This window comes from Rhipicephalus microplus, chromosome 2, assembly GCF_043290135.1.
Source record: "Rhipicephalus microplus isolate Deutch F79 chromosome 2, USDA_Rmic, whole genome shotgun sequence".
NCBI classification, from domain to species: domain Eukaryota; kingdom Metazoa; phylum Arthropoda; class Arachnida; order Ixodida; family Ixodidae; genus Rhipicephalus; species Rhipicephalus microplus.
This window is the reverse complement of record NC_134701.1, coordinates 39,110,321-39,130,668: the sequence shown is the minus strand read 5'-3', so window position 1 is coordinate 39,130,668 and position 20,348 is coordinate 39,110,321. Positions and strand designations below refer to the sequence as shown.

Here is a 20,348-nt window from a genome sequence, read left to right as displayed (position 1 = left end):
GATCCAAGCATGCTGACTTGTTTAATAGTAACTCGCCGAGTTGCGATATGCAAGCTGGCCATCAGTTCAGTTTGTGACGTTCCGGTGGGTATTCCGTAAATTACTCCTCATAGAATATCTTCAGGGTCTGCCACATAGACGTTGAACGGCTGGATGTGGCCTCTGATATTGAGTCGAGTGCTTTCTCACAGATGCGTAGCAATGTGTTCTTCCGACGTTGATACAATAATGATATTCACGCCAGGGTGTACACGAAGCATGAAATTGCTTCCATCAAATTCCCACTGGCAGGCGCTAATGATCGTGAAGTAAATTTTCAACTTTAGTAAATCTTTCACTGTGATCTTTTGGCGGTCTCACATAATCTTTGTCATCCTTTGGCAAAAGTGACAGATGTCGGTGTCTTCGACGTTTGCGACGGCAGCCTTGTTTTGCTATGCCCTCCCGCGTGTTGACATGCATCAAGCCCTTCATCGGCTTCCTTCTGATTTTTAAAGACTATAGTCTTTCTTGGGAATCTTCGACGCCAAAATTTTTGTCTGTCTGTACATTTGTCTGTTCGTCTGTGCTAACAATATTTGAAGCGGCACCCATCGATACCTTAAATAGTAAACTCCATCAGCAGCGCCGACCAATATTGCTCAAGTTTCAGCATTCATACCTGTGCGATTGTCAATTCAAAAGCAATTATTGCGCATAACTAAGGCACCATAACAACACATCGATGTTTCCTGTGTGTGGCTTTATACTAGAGAAGGCACACATAAGTAATTATAAAGACTGTAGCATTTATCACGCTACCCTGACAGTGCAACGCGATGCTCAAAAAGGCAAGTGTTTCCAACATTTGGCTAAGACGGCACGGTGGTGGCACCTGCCTGTCGCTTTGCGTTCTACACCTTATCGCCTCCGAGACAGGAGCGCCTAGCGGCGACCCTGTTGCTGTTGTTTAGTGCATGATCAATCACTTTCAACTTGAAAGCAGCCGTGTAGCTTCAGTATCGTTTCATGACGTGACAAGATTACCGACACAACAATCAAAACACGCTGCAACGTGCACTTGCCGCTTTGGCTTGGCTTGGATTAGATTGAATCTCTGTGCAATAATAGTACGCTTGATGCTTAAGACATGGCGCCAGATGGCACACGCTGTCATCTACGGCTGGAACGAGCAGACGACATTATTGCTGCAATTTACAGGGGTGCGATAGAGACTCGAGGAAAAAAAGAAATTGTTTTTTTGTTGGGCGATGTGGAGGGTGCGAGAATTATGCGATTGCGATGATTACGCGAGTAAATATGGCATTTCTGTAAGGGGATCACTCTAGTCAAATGTCTTATTAATATAATAAAAGCAGCTTTGTTTAGTTAGTAAAATGATCATGTAGCCATACAAAGGCCGGGTGAAATGGTATGGCTGTAGAATTGCATTACAGTTGCCATATTTATATATAGCTCATTTATTTTTAGGCCTATTTCTGGCGACTATGTTATGTTTCACTTTTTTGTCATTGTACTGTTGGAAATCATACAATTTAATATTTTCGTGTGGCCATGCTAAATATTGCTTTGATAACTTTGTGTATTTTGATTATGTGGACATAAGAAAGCACTGCCGCTGTTGCACTCAGCGTGAACAGAAGCACATAAACAAGTTAGCCACCTTTCTTTCTCCTGCCCTGCAGGCAGTACCTGATATGTAAAAAATAAAAAAAAAAAGTAATATGCACTAAAATGGTGAAACCTGCTCCACATGTTTGCGGGGTTGCAAGACTCACTGCCTGTACTTTTTGTGTTTGCTGAATTGATTTCGCTACAAGGTATGGTATTCAGTGTTCTCAGACGTTGCGCAAGTTAAGTTAAGGCAGACTATATTATTACTTTGAATTCATACAGTCATGCTGCAAAGGTGTGATTACCATCCTGTGTGATTACCATCCATGGCACCATCCTGCCAACTGGTGCCATGGCATGCACTTTTTACAAACTTCGCCCCACAGCTGTGATTTATACTATTTGGTTGAAAATACGCTGGAAAACGAGTGCCTCCGATTGTTGTAGTTTTTTGCCTGAGTGGTATGTGAAAAGATCCGACTTATCCTTCTTGGCAAATGAGGCCTCTGCCTTTAGTGCTCATTATAGAACATGATGCAATGGCAGGGATTAGGACATGGGTCTGAGAAGTGCCTTACAACTGAGGTTACTCAGAGTGTGAACACAGGTGTCCTCCTTCGATTGCAGGTATGACACAGTGAAGGGCTCTGATTGGCTGGGTGATCAGGATGCAATCCACTACATGACCAAGGAGGCTCCCTATGCTGTACGAGAGGTGAGCTATTGGCTATACAACGACACTTAGTTCAAATTTAGACAGTATTTTCTGCATTTCTGTATTTGCATGCATTTTCTGTTTGTGTAACTCGGCCAGAGCTTGCTACTGTGAACTTTCGCTTGAGGGGGAAGATATCGCAAATAACTTGAAGTCACCAAAATGAATATTCACTGAAATATGGAGCAGCACTTCGCACCGCAGAAATCAAGTCAAACATGTGAAATGTGATTTCTTTTTAAAATAACTTTGTAATTTTCATTTCAACTGGCGCCACATGAAGAGACGAAGCTGTCCAGAGAGCCTTGATTCCTGTGCTCTGGCTCAGCTTGTTGCTGTCTCGCAACTTTCTAATGTCTCATACAGCCTCGGCCAGAGATGCAGGATTTGAAGCTACCTCAGTCATCCAAGAAAGCCACCTCACTTGTTGCTAAGTATGTTCCACTGCACAGGTCTTCCGGCAAGAAATGTTCTTCGTGGTTTTCGATGACATAAAAAGATAGTCAAATAACAAAAAATGCCTTTTTCGTATTTCGCCTTGCAAAACATCGCACTTGAAGTTTAATTCATTGGAATGATTACTCTAAAGCACTGCATGCATGTGTAAAGCAAAAGCAGTCTTCTTTAATACATACAGTGGAGGCCTGGTTATACGACTTTCAGGGGGCCACACAGAACTGTCGTATAATCCGGGCATCATATATCAAAAAACTAAAAATATAGGCAGTAACACGCAGCCTCGTACAAAAAAAAAAGGGGGAACAGACAGGCTGAATAAGCCCACAGCCTGACCTTGCGCCTTTGCAAGGAAGGTAGATTAATTTGTTTTTGTCACGGACAGCATTACTTAGTTGAAGCAGGTGTGATTGAATCTTTATTTTTAAATTTAAGAAATCTAATGAAATGTGCATCTTTCTCCCATTAAAGTGGAGTTCAAAAGTTGCCTGGGCATAAAAATGAAACTGAAACAGTGTTGCCAACAGGCTCCTGTCAGAAGAGTTAGACACAGTGTCATCGCCATCACATAATGACCACAAGTTCTTAAGGTTGCGTTGAACGCCGTCGTGTATGACTGAGCTATTGTAATCTGTTGCCTTATGAAGTACTAGTGATGTTTCACTTTCACTTTCACTTTATTTCCTTAAAGGCCCCGAGTGGGGGCATTACGTAAAGGGTGGGTGTACAGTAAGGATACATGATACATGACCATTCAGGATGAGAGGTGCACTTTTACAGCATCAATGAAAGCATCTGGGTTGGTGGTGGCAACGATGGCGTAGGGAAAGCCGTTCCAGTCTACAATGGTGCGTTGGAAAAAAGACGACAAGGTGAGAGTATGGGTTTGAGGACGAGCAACACTTAAGCAATGACCTGTACGAGGGATATGCGAGCAGGCGGAGAGATGTAAGGTGGCTGATTGAGTGAAGTGTAATACATTTTGTGAAACAGGGATAGGCTGGCAAAGTGTCGGCGACAAGAAAGCGCGGGCAGGCCAGTTGCCGCCTTTAATGATGAGGATACACTAATGTTATACAAATATGATGAGTGAATGAACCTGATGGCGCTGTTCTGCACCATTTCTAATGCGTCTATGAGATAAGATTGATGAGGATTCCAGATTGCGGATGCGTACTCAAGTTTTGGTCGAACTAAAGATTTGTATGCGATGAGTTTAACGTGAGGAGGAGAGTGCGTAAGTGACGTCTGAGAAAGCCTAGAGTTTTGTTACCGGGTGAGATGACGTTGGACACATGCGGAAACCGATTGAGATCTTTGGAGGTAGTTACACCGAGATATTTGAAGGTACTAACAGATTCAATAGGAGTGCTAGCAATTTTGTACAGATAGAGGAGAGGGCTTTGCGAGCGGGTGACGGACATTATTTACATTTACTGGGGTTCAGGACCATAAGCCAGCGATCACAACAATTCAGGATTTTAGATAAACTGCTCTGCAGCACAGCCTGGTCGGAGGTATTTCTTATTGACTGGTAAATAACGCAGTCGTCTGTGAACATACGAATAGAGAAAGTAACTTCTAATGGCAGATCATTGATATATATTAGGAACAATAAGGGACCCAGCGCGGAACCCTGGGGGATGCCGGAGGATACAGGGACAGGATTAGAGGCTATGTTATTGATGCGCACACACTGAGACTGATTAGTAAGGAATTCTTTTATTCATTGTATGACATCTGGATGCAAACCTAAGTGCGAAAGTTTTAACAGCAAGCGTTGATGTGGTACTTTGTCGAAGGTTTTAGCGTAATCAAGGAATATTGCATCTACCTGTATTTAGAGTTCATGTTGGAGTGCACATCATGAATAAAAAGAGCGAGCTGTGTTTCACAGGACAGACCCTTGCGAAAACCATGCTGTGATGAATGGAAAAAGCTGTTGGAATCGAGAAAGTTCATGATGTTAGTGTAGATGATATGTTCCATGATTTTACATGGTATGCTGGTTATGGAGATGGGCCGGTAGTTTAATGGTGAAACTCTGTTACCTGACTTGTAGACGGGAACGACTGTCCCCACTTTCCATTCGTTCGGCAGAGTGCCTGATTATAGAGACTTCGAGAACAACAAGGTTAAGACTGCGGCAGCAATATGCTTAGTGTTCTTTAGAAGTTTAGAAGTGACGTCATCAACACCTGCGGACGAAGAAACCTTTAGCTTTTCAATCAGTGATGCGACGCCTTCAGCCGAGAAATTTATAGCCGGCATTAATGACATGATAGGGGTAGGGCACTCTGGTAGGGGGGCGTCTGGTTCGGCTGTGAAAATGGATGAAAAAGCGGCGTTGAATGTATTAGCGCACTCAGAATCTGAAAGGATATCACCCTGATCCATATAGATAAGGATAGTGCGGTTGGGCTGAGGGTTAATGATCTGCCAGAATTTACGGGGGTTATCGGTTATCATGCGGGGAAGGTCCGAGTGAAAAAAGGAATGTTTACGTTGACGAACTTGTGCAAGATATGTGCATTCAGCTTGATAGTATCTGTCCCACGAGTCGGCATTTGGTTTAAACTTCGCGGTACGAAAGAGCCGCTTCTTTTTGTTCTGAAGTGTTTTAAGGGTTTTGGTATACCACGGCTTATGACGATTAGAAGGAATAGTGGTGACTGGAATATATTTGTCCGCTGAAACATTCATCTTGCCCTGATAATATGACCAGTTCTGTTGCACAGAGCGATTGTGAAATGTCGACTTGTAGGACCGATAAAATTCATGCAGTTTGTCGTTTATGGCCGAGTAGTTACCTTTTTTTGTAGAGGCGAACTTTTTTGCTGGGGAATCTTTTTTGCTGTTCCACTGTCATTATGAAAGTTGACGTTAGGTGGAAGTTATTTTGCTCAAAGTAAATAGCCACATCTTGCCCTTTTGCGTGGTCAAGCTTGTGACTACGAGTGCCTCAAAGCATGGCAAGAGATCAGCTGTACGTCACTCAGGATAAGTTTTTACAGACAAAGAACAGGAAAACATCAGGATCTCAGAAATGAGCTCTTTGGCCAGCTGAAGCTACTCAGGACGGAACTTCCTTAGGTAACCAACGACCCTGCATACGCAAGTGATCAAGGCTTATACAAAAGTGCATGAACTGCCAGGAGAATAAGCTTTCTATTCTAAGAAGACATCTTGTCTCAATCTCCACTTTTCTGATCACCAACCCAGGGGTACGCACATTCTTATTTTGCACTCGTGAGTATTTGGTTAATGTTTGCCGCGAGTAAAGGTGGTTTTTTGCTTCAGATGGAATTGAAAAGTCGTAAGGTGCAGGGTAAGCATAAAACTGCGTTGTATAACGAAGGTTTTTAATACCTTAATTATATCTCTGTGGTGATTTGGCCGGGACCAAACCGATCGGTCGTAAAAAGCAGGTGGCCGTGTAACCAGGGCACGTATAATCGATATTCCACTGTATAATAGAATACCTTCGGGCTTGACTGAGCTGCGCGCATTGTGATTTGTCGCCTTGTGAAGTGCAGCTAGTGATGTCCCTCTGTTATGACGCTGAAATAGCTGTATCACACCTTTTTGGGAGCTCAAGCTTGTGCTTGTGAGTGCCACAAACCAAGGCAGGAGATTAGGTGTACGTTCACAGAGTGGCGAGTAAAGGTGGTTTTTTTCATTTTGGGCAGAATTGGAAAGTCGTCCTAAGATGCGGGGTTGGTGTAAAACTGTGTCATATAACGAAGGTACATAAGCTCTATTGAGATTTTGCCAGAACCAAATCGATCCGTCAATTCGTCCGGGCTGTGTAAGCTCCTCTGCCACGAGTCCTCGTCACATAAATCAACCCTCAAATTCGTGGGGCACTGCCAGAGCATGCGAGCTAGCAAGCAACTCTTGAGACCACAACGAAGAGACTCCTTATAAAAGGAGTCTCTCCGCCAACGCTATTCTACTATACGTTCGCGGGCAGACATATGTACTCGTCTGTAGGTGTCAAATTGTTTTCATGGGTTCTGTTGAGCCTAGTATTAGGAAGAGGAACACGCCTTCTACCAAGCTTTTAGCTAGATGTAATCTTGTGGAACGTTGTCAGTATTCTTTTTGAGGTCAATGTCCCCCGATGCGCTTTAAGACCCCTTGCACAGTTCGTACATCCACGTGTAAGGGTGTGAGTGCTAGCATTAGGATTAACCCCATCAATGCCCTTAACGTGCACTGGAAACGAAGAGATATGGTGGGGTACCACCAACCCATCTCACCTGTGTCCAACCACTCCGAATAAGCCATGCTGCCTGCTGCGAAATCAGAAGAGAAGAACCGAACAGCTGATCTTGAATCCGAGTAAATCACATAAAGCATCTCTGCTGCCTGAAGAGCTAATGCAGTGGCGACCTCCTCCGCAACTGTGACCTGATCTGTATAGACTGACGCCCGTGATGCCAGCGGCCCTTAACCATCAAGAACCGACACCCCAAGGCCTGCCGGGTCCACAAAAAGCACCGCTATAGCATCACTACGTACACTTCGAAGAATAGCTCGAGCTCGAGCCACATGACGGCCTGCATGGTGTACCAGATGAATGTTGTGCGGAATAGGATCCCGCTTGATGTCCTCCAGCTTGTCATCTGTGAGCTAAACTCCTTCAGACACTGCCATCCTAGGAGCCGCAATGCCAGCCTCATCCGAAATCCTCACACCAGCCTTAGTGCTGGACAGACGAGCACTTCAGTCAGCTCGTCGGACAGACGAGCACTTCAGTCAGCTCGAAGTGCACTTCAGTCAGCTCGTAAACCGTGTTGTGCCAACCCAGCTCCAGAAGCCACTTAGTACTAATCTGTGGAATCCCCAGAATCCTCTTGAGCTTGGCCCTGATGAGCGTATCAATCTTATTCTCTGACCCAGTCCATTGCAAATATGGATCGCATCAAAAATCCTTTCTCAAACTACTATGCTTACTCGTAATCAGAGAGATCAGGCGCAAGATGTACCTCGTCTGACCCCCCCATTTGCTCAATGGAGTCTCCATTACAGTTTCACGCGTCAATCCACAGACCCAGGATACTCATATAATCCACTCTCAGAACTACCGCCTCCTCCGGAGACCACAGCCTCACTGGAAGGGAATTCAAAGGCTCAAGGTTCCGCATGCCCTGGCACAACTTCCGAAGGAGTAAGAGCTCCGACTTTTTTGTAGAGAGTGTGAGGCCTGTGCCCTAAAAAAAAAAAAAAAAAAAAAACGCTCTGTGACATCCAGCATCTCCTACAGAGACTCTTCAAGCATGGCCAGAGAGCCATGCTAACACCACACGGTTATATTGTTTGCATAAATACCGTGCCCAATGCCAGGTTCTCCCGCTAGCAGTTCTGACAGCTTGTGTAGAGAAATATTGAAGAGCAAAGGGGAGAAGGCCAACCCTTGTGACATGCCCCTCTTCCCCAACTTATACTCTCACTCAAAACTGAGCTAAGCCAAAAACATGCTCTCTGCAATGCAAGCAAAGATTGCGTGAACCGATAAAATTTACGTCCTAAACTCATTCAGGAGATTTTTCACAGGATGTGCTCGTAAGCAACCGTATCAAACGCCTTAGCAAAGTCTAACGCCAAGATCCCCTTGACAGCACGCGTAGGATTATTCAGAACAGCTCGCTGAATGAGAAGAAGGGGTGGACACTGCTCGCCAAAACGCAAACAGATTGTGTTGCCCTACATACTTCGTGGTGCAAATATGAATCGCATGCTTTGCAACCTTGCCTCGTGAGTGAAATCGGACGCAGCATGTCTACATGCGGAGGTTTACCAGGCTTACGGATGAAAAAGTACGCCATTAGTCGGCTTACATGTCATTAATCTCTTTTGTAAAGAGCTCAATGGCATCAAGGTTTATGTAGGAGCCTATTTGTGATCCCGTCCGGACCCGCAGCAAATCTACCATTAAGGTTGAGCATGACATGCCTGATGCCTGATTTATGACACCGGGAAAGGTGTATTAAGCTTTGGCCTGCCCCATAATCGCTCAACACCTTATCCCCAGTCACATTTCCCCTAAGAGGTAAGGTCATGGACCATCTACGCCTCTGGGATTTTCATATGCAACTGCTTCCTAATGATTCGATCTGTTGTCAGACAAGCCGCCCCGTTCGACGCCTTGTATGTATGGAGACTCTTGAACCGCCCCCACCTACTACCGCTACGCATTCGGTTATTTCAAACGACGGCTTTAATATTTCTGAAATGGCCCAATTATTTTAATAAAATGTTTGTTAGTATCTCAGAAGCTTTGTCTCATGGTAGATTAGTTTGCTTCCGAAGAACTCACTGGAATTGGTTTCAGCTGCTCTGTAGGACAGCTCTGTAGACACTTCGCTCACTGCAGTTTTTGCTTGTCATTTCTGTAATTGATGACAGTCGCTGCTGAGCTTGCCGACCAGCTTGCGAATAGCCATCTAATCAGATGAACTTCAATAAGAAGCCTTCGCAGGATGGCAGAAGTACTGGTGCGCCGCCCATAAAAAAAAAGGAGTACCAAATGATCGGTGTACTGAAGCGGCAATGCTAATAGCGACGTTTTTGTGTAACAATGCGCATATAGGCTGCCTTTGTTGAGTGCACAAGGCTGCTATCACTTCCCTTGTACAGTAAACCCTCATTTATCCTGAACTCGTTAACTCGGAAATTCAGTTAACTCGGACTAACAATGCGATCCGGGCAAAACTGTATATTTTAATGGGGTTGAATGCTCAGTGATTCGGGGGACTTATCCATGCTCTGGTTATCTCGGGACAACTCCATGCAACTCCAGAGTCACGCGATCTAGGCAGCTTGGAGGCTCAAGCACCGCTTGCCGTGACCGATGGAGGAACTGAAGTTTTGGAGAAGCCGAAATTGAACGAACTGCAGCAGAATATGATCATGATAATAATGAATGAGGGGGAAGTGGCTAGATGGCGCTAGTCACCACCCGGCGGAAGCGCTAGGGCAACCCGCGCATCTCGTGTCTACTAACGGCTGCTTGTTACGCCTACTGGTGTACGTACTTCACGACTTGGTTGAGGTGGTTCTTTGTGTTGTGACTTCGTGTAGTGCGCCTGTGTGTTTGCGCGTTGCCGCCGCCCTCGCGCTTCATACTGATGGCGACTGTCACAGGAGCTAAGCGACCATAGCAGCCAGCAAATCATCTTGAAAAAAAGGTGATGATATTGAAAGACTTGAAGGCAGGTGTTTCTAAACGGGAGATAATGAAGAAGTACAATGCTACGAGAAGCACCTTAAGCGACTATGTGAAGAACCAAGCAAAAATTTTCGAGGCGTTTGGCAAGTTCACCAGAAAACGAAAATGACCAAGGACGGCAGCACACCCGAACCTGGAAGACGCACTGCTGCGGTGGATAACAGCCATGTGGAACAGCCAGCTTCCCTTGAGTGGACCGTTCATCTGTCAGCAAGCTGAAAGGCATGCTCTGAGAATGAACATCGAATCTTCGGCATGGCTGAGAAGGGCTACACAGGTGCAAATAGCCAGAGCACAATAGGCCAGATGCATCCTCTTGCCTCGTAATAACTTGGTCTAACCGTACAGGCTATATTTTTCTTCTATCTGTGAACACCTTAAAGGGCCCTTACGCAGGTTTAAGAATTTCGAGAAGCGAAGAGGAATGCATGCACTAGGTGCTCACGATCTCATCTGCCAAAACCTGCCATGCTGCACATGCTATAAAGAGGTGAAATGTCAGACTGAACACCGTGGGCCTGCACCTCGACACGGTGGAGGTGATGTATACAAGGAATGGTCTTGCGTACGTCAAAGTAGTGTGTGACGTTGCAAGAACTATTCGATACAATGTGTGTGATTTGTGCAATCTGTTGCCTCCATAGAAGTATGAAGGTTGACAGAAATATTATAACATACAAACGGAATCTATGCACGTTATTTTTTTAACTTTGTGTGGAGCAAGATGAGAAACTAAACTGCTTCCATTTCATTTGCGTTTGTGTTCTCGCTGTTCTCGCATCGTGGCGGTGCCAGCATTCACAATACTTGGCGTGTTTTTGGTTCATTGTCTTTTAGAGGAGTTCCAGAGGTGCGATGCTGTGTATTGTGGTAAGGGTATGCGTGTTCTATGCCAACCTCTCCGAACGTGCATAGAGAGATCCATCCTACAGAAACAAGCGATACACTACAGAAAACGTCGAAACGACAGAACGTTGCTTGCGTGCATGGCCTTGCATAGGCATGTCATACGAATGTACCTTATGCACACATGACATGCTGATACATCCACGTTGTGTGATCCTCCAGCTCTGAGTTGCTCTGATACCAATTAGGGCAGGGAAGGAATTTGGCTTGCGAAGTTTGCATCAAATGAGTGGCGAAGGTTTCAAGCTCAACTCCTCACATCATGTTTTCGCAGCTTGTAATGAACCAAATAAAAATTCTAGTGATACTTAGCTTTTCATTGGGCATGTAACAACTTCCACTGTCTTAAGTAAAATTTCTTATGTGACCTAGTGAAGCGCCATTTAAGAACTAAATGATAAATAAAACAAAAAACACGTGGATATCATTTTTTTATCTACACTTTACTCTTTATCTGCACTTTATTTTCCCCTGATGACACTTCATGGTTTTGCATTCGTTCTTCATCGTCCTGCCGCTGCACAGAAGCACCTCCTGTTTCCTACGCAAGCGAGCAGACGCCGGAGAGATTCCGAGCAGACGACGAGGCACGGATGGATACATGTGTACAGGCTAATCAACCTTCTTATTGGCTGAAAGGTCTTGTAGGCTGTACAGTGCTGAAAGTAACTTATGAGATGGAGAGGCTAATTAACCTTCTTATTGACTGAAAGGTCTTGTAAGCTTGGCAGTGCTGAAAGTACCTTATGAGATGGAGTACAGGTTGCACCCTATAGTGTTCCGAAAGCTCAATTTTGCCGGGTAAGATGACTGCCAGACTCCAGTGGTACTTGAAAGCAAAATTTGAAGTTAAATAGTATTCAGATAGGCACAAATTTTGAAAAGGAATATTTATGGGCACATATAAAAATTTGGGCACCAACCTGCAAAATAGGTATTTATAGGCACTATAAAAACACTATAAAAGCTCTTCTTACCCTCTAATTTGTCTTACCCTCTAATGACCCTTACCCTCTAATGAATCTTACCCTCTAAATGACCCTTGAGACTTGGTAGATTGGCCCAATGTGTTTGTACAAAATAATGTACAAACATGTACAAGATCATGTGCTAAATCGTTTTAAGGTCCCTTTAACGTCTTGTACTTGCGATGACCGGCGTCTGGTCCTCTGGCATTGTGCAAGCTGTAGTGTGTCTTCCTCATGCGTGAGGATCAGTGAGTAATATTGGCCTAAAGGTAGTGCAAGTAGCGTAAAGGTAGCACACCACAAGTGCATAGAAGCGCTTGTGGTGCTCGCTTTCTTGTATTTGTCAGTGATGGCAGGGCTGCTCCAATTGCTTCAAACTACTCCAAAAGAGAAATGCATGCTTCGTGTTGCTCCAAAACTGTGATTTCTGTTTATAATTGCTCCAAAGCTGCTCTTAAAGGACGCAGAGAGAACGAGAATGACAAATTTTTACGGTTTGACTGACTAAAATTAATTGAAAAGAATTTGTATACTATCACAGGGTTCGTAGCGGTTCTTGGAACCCTTGAATTTTGAAATGGCATTTTCAAGGTCTTGAAAACGCCTAAATTTGTCCGAGTTCCTTAAAAGTCCTTGAATTTCATCCATAGAAGTTCCTTAAGCCATGATTTAGTGGATTTTTTTTGCATGCCTCGCAACTATGTGCTCTCAAGCGAACGAAGCATTCAATCCAATCTATTTCTCTAGCCATAGTGCAATGTTGTAGTACAGTGTATATACACTTTTCTAGTATGCTGTAGTTGTGGTAGCGCTTGTGTGGTTACAGCAGCAACGGAGCTAAGCCTGGCTTTTTTTGTGGAGACTGTGCAAGTGTGCACGGATTTCCGCAATCGTGTGGCTTATGGTGGAACTATGTCGGTCAAGTGCAAATTCCAGCTGTCTTGGTCATGCATTGCTGCTTATAGGGAGAGGATTGCATTAGATACTGTCCCGGTATGACGTAAGCAGACCACCGAGACATTGAGTTTGAAAACCGATGGCGTGTTTTTATGCAGCAGCCAAGAGCAAAGACATAAACAAAAGCATGCCGTCTTCTTTGGTCAGTGTCCCTTTTCATGAGACTGTTGGCGTGCACATCGTCTTCGTCCTCTATTACGAGTGCGGGATTTGCCTCCCCCTAAAGGGAGGATCGCCCCGATGCTATAGCTGAGCCAGTCATTTGCGCATAAAGTCACTTTGTTCAAGCGACGGTGTTTCGTGGAGTCACTCGCTGGTGTATGGTTTAATGCACACTACGTGCACAAGTTCAGGTCAGTGTTGGCGACGCCTTGTAAAGTTTGGGCTATTCGGGACGACCTCGTAGGTAACGTCACTTAGTCGTCGCAACACTCGGTAAGGTCTGAAGTATCTTCTGAGCAACTTTTCGGATAGTCCCCGTCTTCGTACAGGCGTCCACACCCGTACCCTGGTTCTGGTTTTGTACGTTACAGGTGTATGACGTAGGTTATAGCGACCTGCGTTGTACACTTGCTGTTGGTATAATCGCAGACGTGCGAGTTGCCTGGCTTCCTCTGCCCATTGAGTTAGCGCGTTGGCACTCGTTTCGTTGTCATCGCATTTGTGTGGCAGCATCGTGTCCAACATCGTCCTAACTTCTCGTCCCTGAACAAGGCTGAATGGGGTCATACGTGTGGTGCCTTGTTTAGCAGTATTGTGTGCAAACGTTATGTAAGGGAGAATCTCGTACCAATTTTCGTGGTAGATGTCCACATGCATGGAAAGCATGTCTTCTAGAGTTTCGTTGAGCCGCTCAGGCAACCCGTTGGTTTGTAGATGGTAGGTTGTCGACTTACGATGAATAGTACTGCTGAGCACCAGCACGTGATCTAAAAGCGCGGCCGTGAATGCGGTTCCGCGATCTGTTATAATGATCGACGGCTCACCGTGTCCCAGCACATTGTTCTCTATGAAGAATCGGGCCACTTCCTCTGCTGTGTCTCTGTAGATGGCTTTTGTCTTGGCGTAGTGAGTAAGGTAGCCGTTCGCCACTATAACCCAGCGATTATAAGCTCTAGAGATGGGAAGTGGACACGAAAGGTGCATTTTGATCTGGTCAAATAACGTTGGCGGGATCCGGACAGGGTGTAACAAACCGGCTGGTTTCGTCGGAGGTGACTTGCGCTGCTGGCAATCGAGGCAGGTCCGAACATGATGCTTCATGGCAGCGGTGAGTCTAGGCCAGCAGTACTTCTCCCGAACTCTGCCCTCCCTATTGTGCGCGTGTAGCCTAAATGTCCAGATGTGACCTCGTTGTGGCACGCTTGCAATACCTCATAATGCCAAGAGCGGTAGGGACGACAAGCAGGTAAGCGGACCAGTCTGGCGAGACGTTAATTTTGTAAAGGACATTGTTTCGCAGACAGAGCGACGATAGTCCTGTTGCAAAGGCTTTGGTCGTGTTCTGGCTTCGTCCTTATAAATATTTAATCAAGCCAAGTAGCTCAGGATCGTCATGCTGGTGATCTGCGATGGTTGACGTGTCAGGGATTCCGACGAAAGCCGTCTCTTCATCAACAGAAGCAGCCGACTCTATTGGTGATCGAGACAGGCAGGCGTCCGTGTGTCGTTTTCCTGACTTGTACACCATTGTTATATCAAATTCCTGTACTCTAAAGCTCCAGCGTGCCAATAGCCCGGAAGGATCTTTCGGACTTGTTAACCAATACAACGAATGGTGGCCACTGATAACCTTGAATGGGCGGCCGTACTAGTATGGGTGAAATTTTATAACTGCCCACACCATGGCGAGGCATTCTTTTTCAGTTGTCGAGTAATTTGCTTCTGTGCGTGACAGAGTTCTGCTTGCGTAAGTGATCACTCTTTCCTCGTCTTCCTGGCTCTGCACAAGCACAGAGGCCTACAATGCTGGCATCAGTATGAAGCACTGTAGGAGCTGTCTCATCATAATGGGCAAGCACGGGGGTCTTGTGTACATGTTGCCGCAAGTCATTGAAAGCAGCTTCCTGTTCGTCGCCCCAAACAAATTAAAATTAAAAACAGAGTTAAAGGCGAGGCAATGCGCGAAATCTGGAATAAGCAGCCTATAATATGCACAGAGACCTAGAAAACGCCCGACTGCCTTTTTATCTTCTGGTGTTGGGAACTGTGCGACGGCGGCAACTTTCTCGGGATCTGGACGAACTCCTGTGTAACTGATGACATGGCCAAGAAACTGTAGTTCCTCAAAGCAGAAGTGACACTTCTCTGACTTGAGCGTCAGGCCTGCGGCCTGTATGGCCTGCAAGACCACCTGCAGTCGTTCAAGGTGTTCGTCGAACGTTGCAGAAAACACAGAGACGTCGTCAAGGTATAATAGGCAGGTTCTTCATTTAAGCCCAGAGAGCACGGTATTCATGAGATGCTGGAAAGTAGCAGGCATAGAACACAAGCCAAATGGTAAGACCTTAAATTCGTACAGTTCATCCGGCGTCGCGAAAGCACTTTTTTCACGATCCTTGGGGTCGTCTTCAATTTTCCAATATCCACTCTTTAAGTCCATGGAAGAAAATTAACGTACGTTTCGTAGCCTGTCGATTGAATCATCTATGCAGGGAAGCAGGTACATGTTTTTTTTATCACCTGATCTAGCTTTCGATAGTTCACACAAAAGTGCAGGCTGCCGTCTTTTTTCTTGACTAGAACAGGCGACGCCCAAGGGCTCTTTGACAGTTGAATCATGTCGTCTTTAAGTATTTTTGTTACCTGCTGTTCTATAGCTTCTTGTTCTTTTGAAGCTACATGGTACGGATTTTCATGGATTGGTCTAGCCGTGTCCTCTGTGATGATTGGGTGCTTGGTCAAGAACGTCCGGCCAACTTTCAAGGTCGACGCAAAACAGTCTTGGTACTCGGCTAGCAGCGCAAGGAGGCGTTCCTGCTGTTGCTGAGTTAAATATTGCTGATGTCAAGGTTAGGTGCTAGGTCATGTGGGTCTTGTTTAGGCGTAGCTTCGAGTGCCGAAAAGCTGTCACAAACATGTGCTATCTCGTCAAAATATGCTAAAATTAGGCCTTTTGGAAGGTGCTGTCGCTCGGAGGTGAAATTGGTCAACAGCAAGTTCGTTAGGCCGTCGGTGACATTGACTATTCCTCGTGCTACTGAAATCCCGCGAGTGAAAAGCAGCGAGGTTAGTTGGTCGGCAACTCCTTCATCGTCGAATAGTACGTCACATGCTACTGAAACGAGGGCACATGATAAAGGCGGCACAACTATGTCGTGGTCTTTGAGACAAAAGGATTCGTGCTCTGGTGATGAAGAACCAGTCAGACAAGTACTTTTGTAAAACGAAACCACGCGGTCCAGGATGTTGATTACTGCGCCATGCTCCCTGAGTAAGTCCATTCCATATAATCAAAGGAACACTGACATCAAATTTCAAGATCAAGATGTCCCCATCATTCAATCGCTTTGTATGCACAGGTATTCTTGGCCAAATTTGAATGATGTCCGTCGTGTCGAAGTTATTTTATTTCGACATCAAACAGCGTAGAAAAGCTAAGGAGAAAAAACCAAAGTTCACTGCCCTGCGACATAGACACTAGTGCTACGTGATCGGTGTGATACATTCCACAAATACCATCCTGAGTTACGATACGCTAGTAACGATGACGTCGACGATCTCTGAGTGTGTTTGGAGCCGACTCCCAGCCATGCTCTCTTGAAGTGTGCATGCGATTCATCATGTCGCATCGACTGATTTGTGTTACGCTCCACTGCGTGCGAGTACGGTCATTAAGAGTGACAATGCATGCCAAAATGTCGGGGAACCACTGGGTAGTGACAACCTGCATGTCGAGGCGCGGAAAAGGCGGAAAGTGCTTGGTGTTTCATGCCTTTTCAAGCCACGAACCTTATTGCAGCCAGTGGGTTGACTTTGTACGCACTGTTGGACAGAGGGACTGGACGCCTGTCGACAACGACCGCATTTGCTCCCTTCACTTTGCGGCGAGCTGCTACAGAGTAAATCCTGTGTTGGCGAACCAGTAGGGTTTCACTGGCAGTACGAGGCCTTCTCCAGGCCGGGGCTATTCCTACCCTGTGCCCTGCTTCAGCTGAAAGCAGCGATTCACTCGCTAAACGTCCGTGACGTGAGGTGCATGGTTGGTGTTCCCGAGCTCCGACAGTACAGCCGGGACTGATAAATACATTGCATTTAACGTGGAGCTTGTCAAGCAAGGATCGTCGTAAATCACGGCGATACCCAATTCCGGGTCACACTTGCCGATGTTGACCGAGATGATGGCGGGGACGACGATGTTGGCGACAGAGGCATGTCTACGCCTTCAGAGACACAGCTAGACTGACTGTACGTGCGCTCCTAGCAGATGAAACACCAGTGTGACGTGACCATTTTTTGTGAAAGCGTCATCAGCCATACAGCGGCCTCGACGTGGCCGCCAGATAGCGTTGCCAGCACAACAACTTGGCGGGATTTCCACCCATCTTGAACCGCGTTCGATAGCGAATATATTAATCAATATTACAGATACTCATTTGTCACTCAGAGGCGTTTTAGGTCGTGAATCACTGTTAGGGAGCCGATAGCTTCTCGTTGACGCAAAAATTTTGACATGAGTAAATTTGATGTCAGTGCTCCCTTAAATCTTTGCAGCACTCTGGGAAAACAATGAAAGTCGCGACGAAAGAAGAATCCCCTATGCTGATTCTTCCTGTGCATCTTTCCGTAGGGAGCAGCAATTGACCACCCGCTGTTCTTATGTGTGGTCCTGTCCACGGTGTTTTTACTTTTCTAAGATGATCGGCCAGCTTGTGACTTATGGAAAAATCAGCTTTCGTATCAACTAAGGCCGTTACTTGCTCTCCATGAATAAGTGCATTGAGGCCAGCGCTCACCGTTTTGTCGCTGGTAATATTCGCCGGCGACGCGTCGTTCTGTAGCGACAGTATTGGAGACTCCTTATAGTCTTGTGGTTGGGCTGCGACCTTACCCTGAGAGGTCGCCGCCTTTAGTTTTCTCGGTAAGGGCTGGTCGACCGTGTTCTCCGAAGGTCAGCAAGGTACGTCGATTCGGTGGCCATGTCTGCAGGGTATGGAGAGCGTGACCAGTAAGCAGAGTTGGGCTGGCGATTGCGAAGCGACTTGTGATAGACAGACCATGTCGTTGGAGGTCCTCGAAAACCAGGAGCGTCATGGCGAACAATGTAGTCTGCGTTGGCACGGCGACCATCGTACCCTGGCTGAAACGGGCGAAGCGATGTGACGCGGTATCAACAATAGCGAGCTATATGGCCGGCGCCACCACAGTTGAAGCAGAGGGGGCGCCGATCGACAGTGTGCCAAGCGTCCGTTCTGGGAAATTGTGGGCGTCCCATGTCCTCTTGTGGTGGTGAGTAAGGCGCGGCAAGTGATGGCTGGTGGCATGAAGACATCAGAGACATGGGCCGTTGTCTGAAGAAAGCCTCCTGCAAAGGTTGCGATGTAGGTGCGGCTGTAGGTCCCTGGTAGTATGACGTGATAGGTGGGATGGGTGGTGGATGGCGGACTGCGTCGGCCTAACTCATTTGACACTGCTCGCGATTGAGATCAGCTGCTGAGAAAGCGTGCCTAAGTTCGTCACGAACGAGTGCGGCAACGGCGGTCACTGGTGTATCCACTGGCGGAGTCCAAATCTTCTGAAGTTCCTCTCGAACAATATCTCTGATCAGGTCACGTAGGGAGCGCTGATTGTCCAGAGTCCCTGAAGCGGCGTTGATTGGGGTGGTAGTGGATGAGTGATCATATTGCCTCAGATCTTTGGTGCAGAGCACGCTCAATGGCAGTGGCTTCTCTTATAAAATCAACCACGGTAGTTGGGGCATTGCGCACAAGTTCAGCGAACAGTTGCTCCTTCACGCCGCGCATAAGGTAATGCAACTTCTTTTTCTTGGACATATTGGGATCAGCCCGACAACACAGGTGCGCCACATCTACAGCAAACATTGCCACAGTTTCGTTAGGTTTCTGAAGTCTTGACTCGAGCAACGGCTGAGCCCGCTCTCGATGGTCGACACTAGCAAATCTATCAATCAGCTGCTGATGAAACTCATCCCATGTTGATATACGGCCTTCTTGATTCTCAACCACGTGTGAGCGCTGTCATCGAGGGTGAAGTACGTGCGGGCGAGCTTCTGTTGAGCATTCCACTGATTAATGTCGGCAACACGTTCATAATGTTCAAGCATCTCTTCAACATCTTCATGTGGGGCACCACTGAAGCGATCAGGTACAAGTGGCTGAAGAAGTGTTACTTGGGCTGGATTGGAAACGGGGCTGCCTTATATCCCTTGGACCATCTGTGGCTGGCTGGCGGAGGTCATTGGCAGAGGTACAAAATGCCTGGTACAATGTTCATCTAACGAAGTCAGCTCAGCAGAGAGGCCTAGCAGCCGCCGGGTGAATCGGTGCACTGGTGTCGTAACGAGTGACTGCGTGTCGGGACTTGAAGAACGGCTCCCAGATGGGGTGTAGAGCATCGGCAGGCTTGCAGTTCAGCACCTCCACCAGTGTCGTGGTTCAACGTACGCAGACCACCGAGATGTTGAGTCCGAGAACCCACAGCTAGTTTTTATGCAGAAGCCAAGAGCAAAGACAGAAACAAAAGCACGTCATCTTCTTTGGTCGCTGTGCCTTTTCACGAGACTATTGGCGCGCAGATTGTCTTCGTTCTCTATTTCAAGCGCCGAAATACATTAAACTTGCATCAGGCAAAGTCTTCCCATGTAGAAAGAGTTTCATGTCGCCAATGGGGTAGTCTGCCCTTAAAAGTCATAGGAAGAGTACGAAACACATTGGGAACACTAAAGCGACTATAGTACATGGTAACTTGAGTGAATTCAATTGTGCCAACCATACAAATAATATAAAGTACAAATTTTTATGCTGTAAGGAGTGGTGTTGTCATTTCCTGCAGTTTCAAGTGTTATTTTAGGGTCCTTGAAAAGTATTTGTTGGGTCATTAAAAGTCCTTGAAAACCCTCGAATTTTGTTTCACTTGGGTGCTATGAACCCTGTATCATCCCGGTATACTACTAGCGTGCGTCATTGTTGGCTATGATCTCATTTGTGTGACAAGAACTGGCATATTAGGCGTATAGCTCATTTGGCAGTTTTTTTTTTTTTTTTCAGTAGACTTCAGGCTAGTTAGCTGAGATATGAAAATGAGCCTGGTTACTTTTATCTCATACCGATTACCTACAGCTTATTTGGCAACAGTTATATGGGACTGTGGTTACTTCCGAAATGTGGCGCTCAGCTTTTCCTGTTTGATTTGATTTCTGCTGCAAGTACTGGTATTTTCAGTTGTAGCTCATTTCACAGCACATTTTTGACAACCTTCCATTGCTTGCTTCATGAAATTTACATTTATTGTTGTTTGTTAAATATATTAGTAGTTACGA

The 20,348-nt window shown here is 46.0% G+C and overlaps 1 protein-coding gene across 2 annotated transcripts in view; it reads left to right on the top strand.

The window, feature by feature from the left end:
- SdhA (succinate dehydrogenase, subunit A (flavoprotein)) overlaps window positions 1-20,348 on the top strand; it is a 141,318-nt gene that overhangs the window by 28,773 nt on the left and 92,197 nt on the right. For both annotated transcript variants that reach the window (XM_037420232.2, XM_075886388.1), the window contains one exon: window positions 2,242-2,329. In XM_037420232.2, coding sequence (XP_037276129.1) covers window positions 2,242-2,329 — 88 coding nt within the window. The remainder of the gene's footprint in view (window positions 1-2,241; window positions 2,330-20,348) is intronic.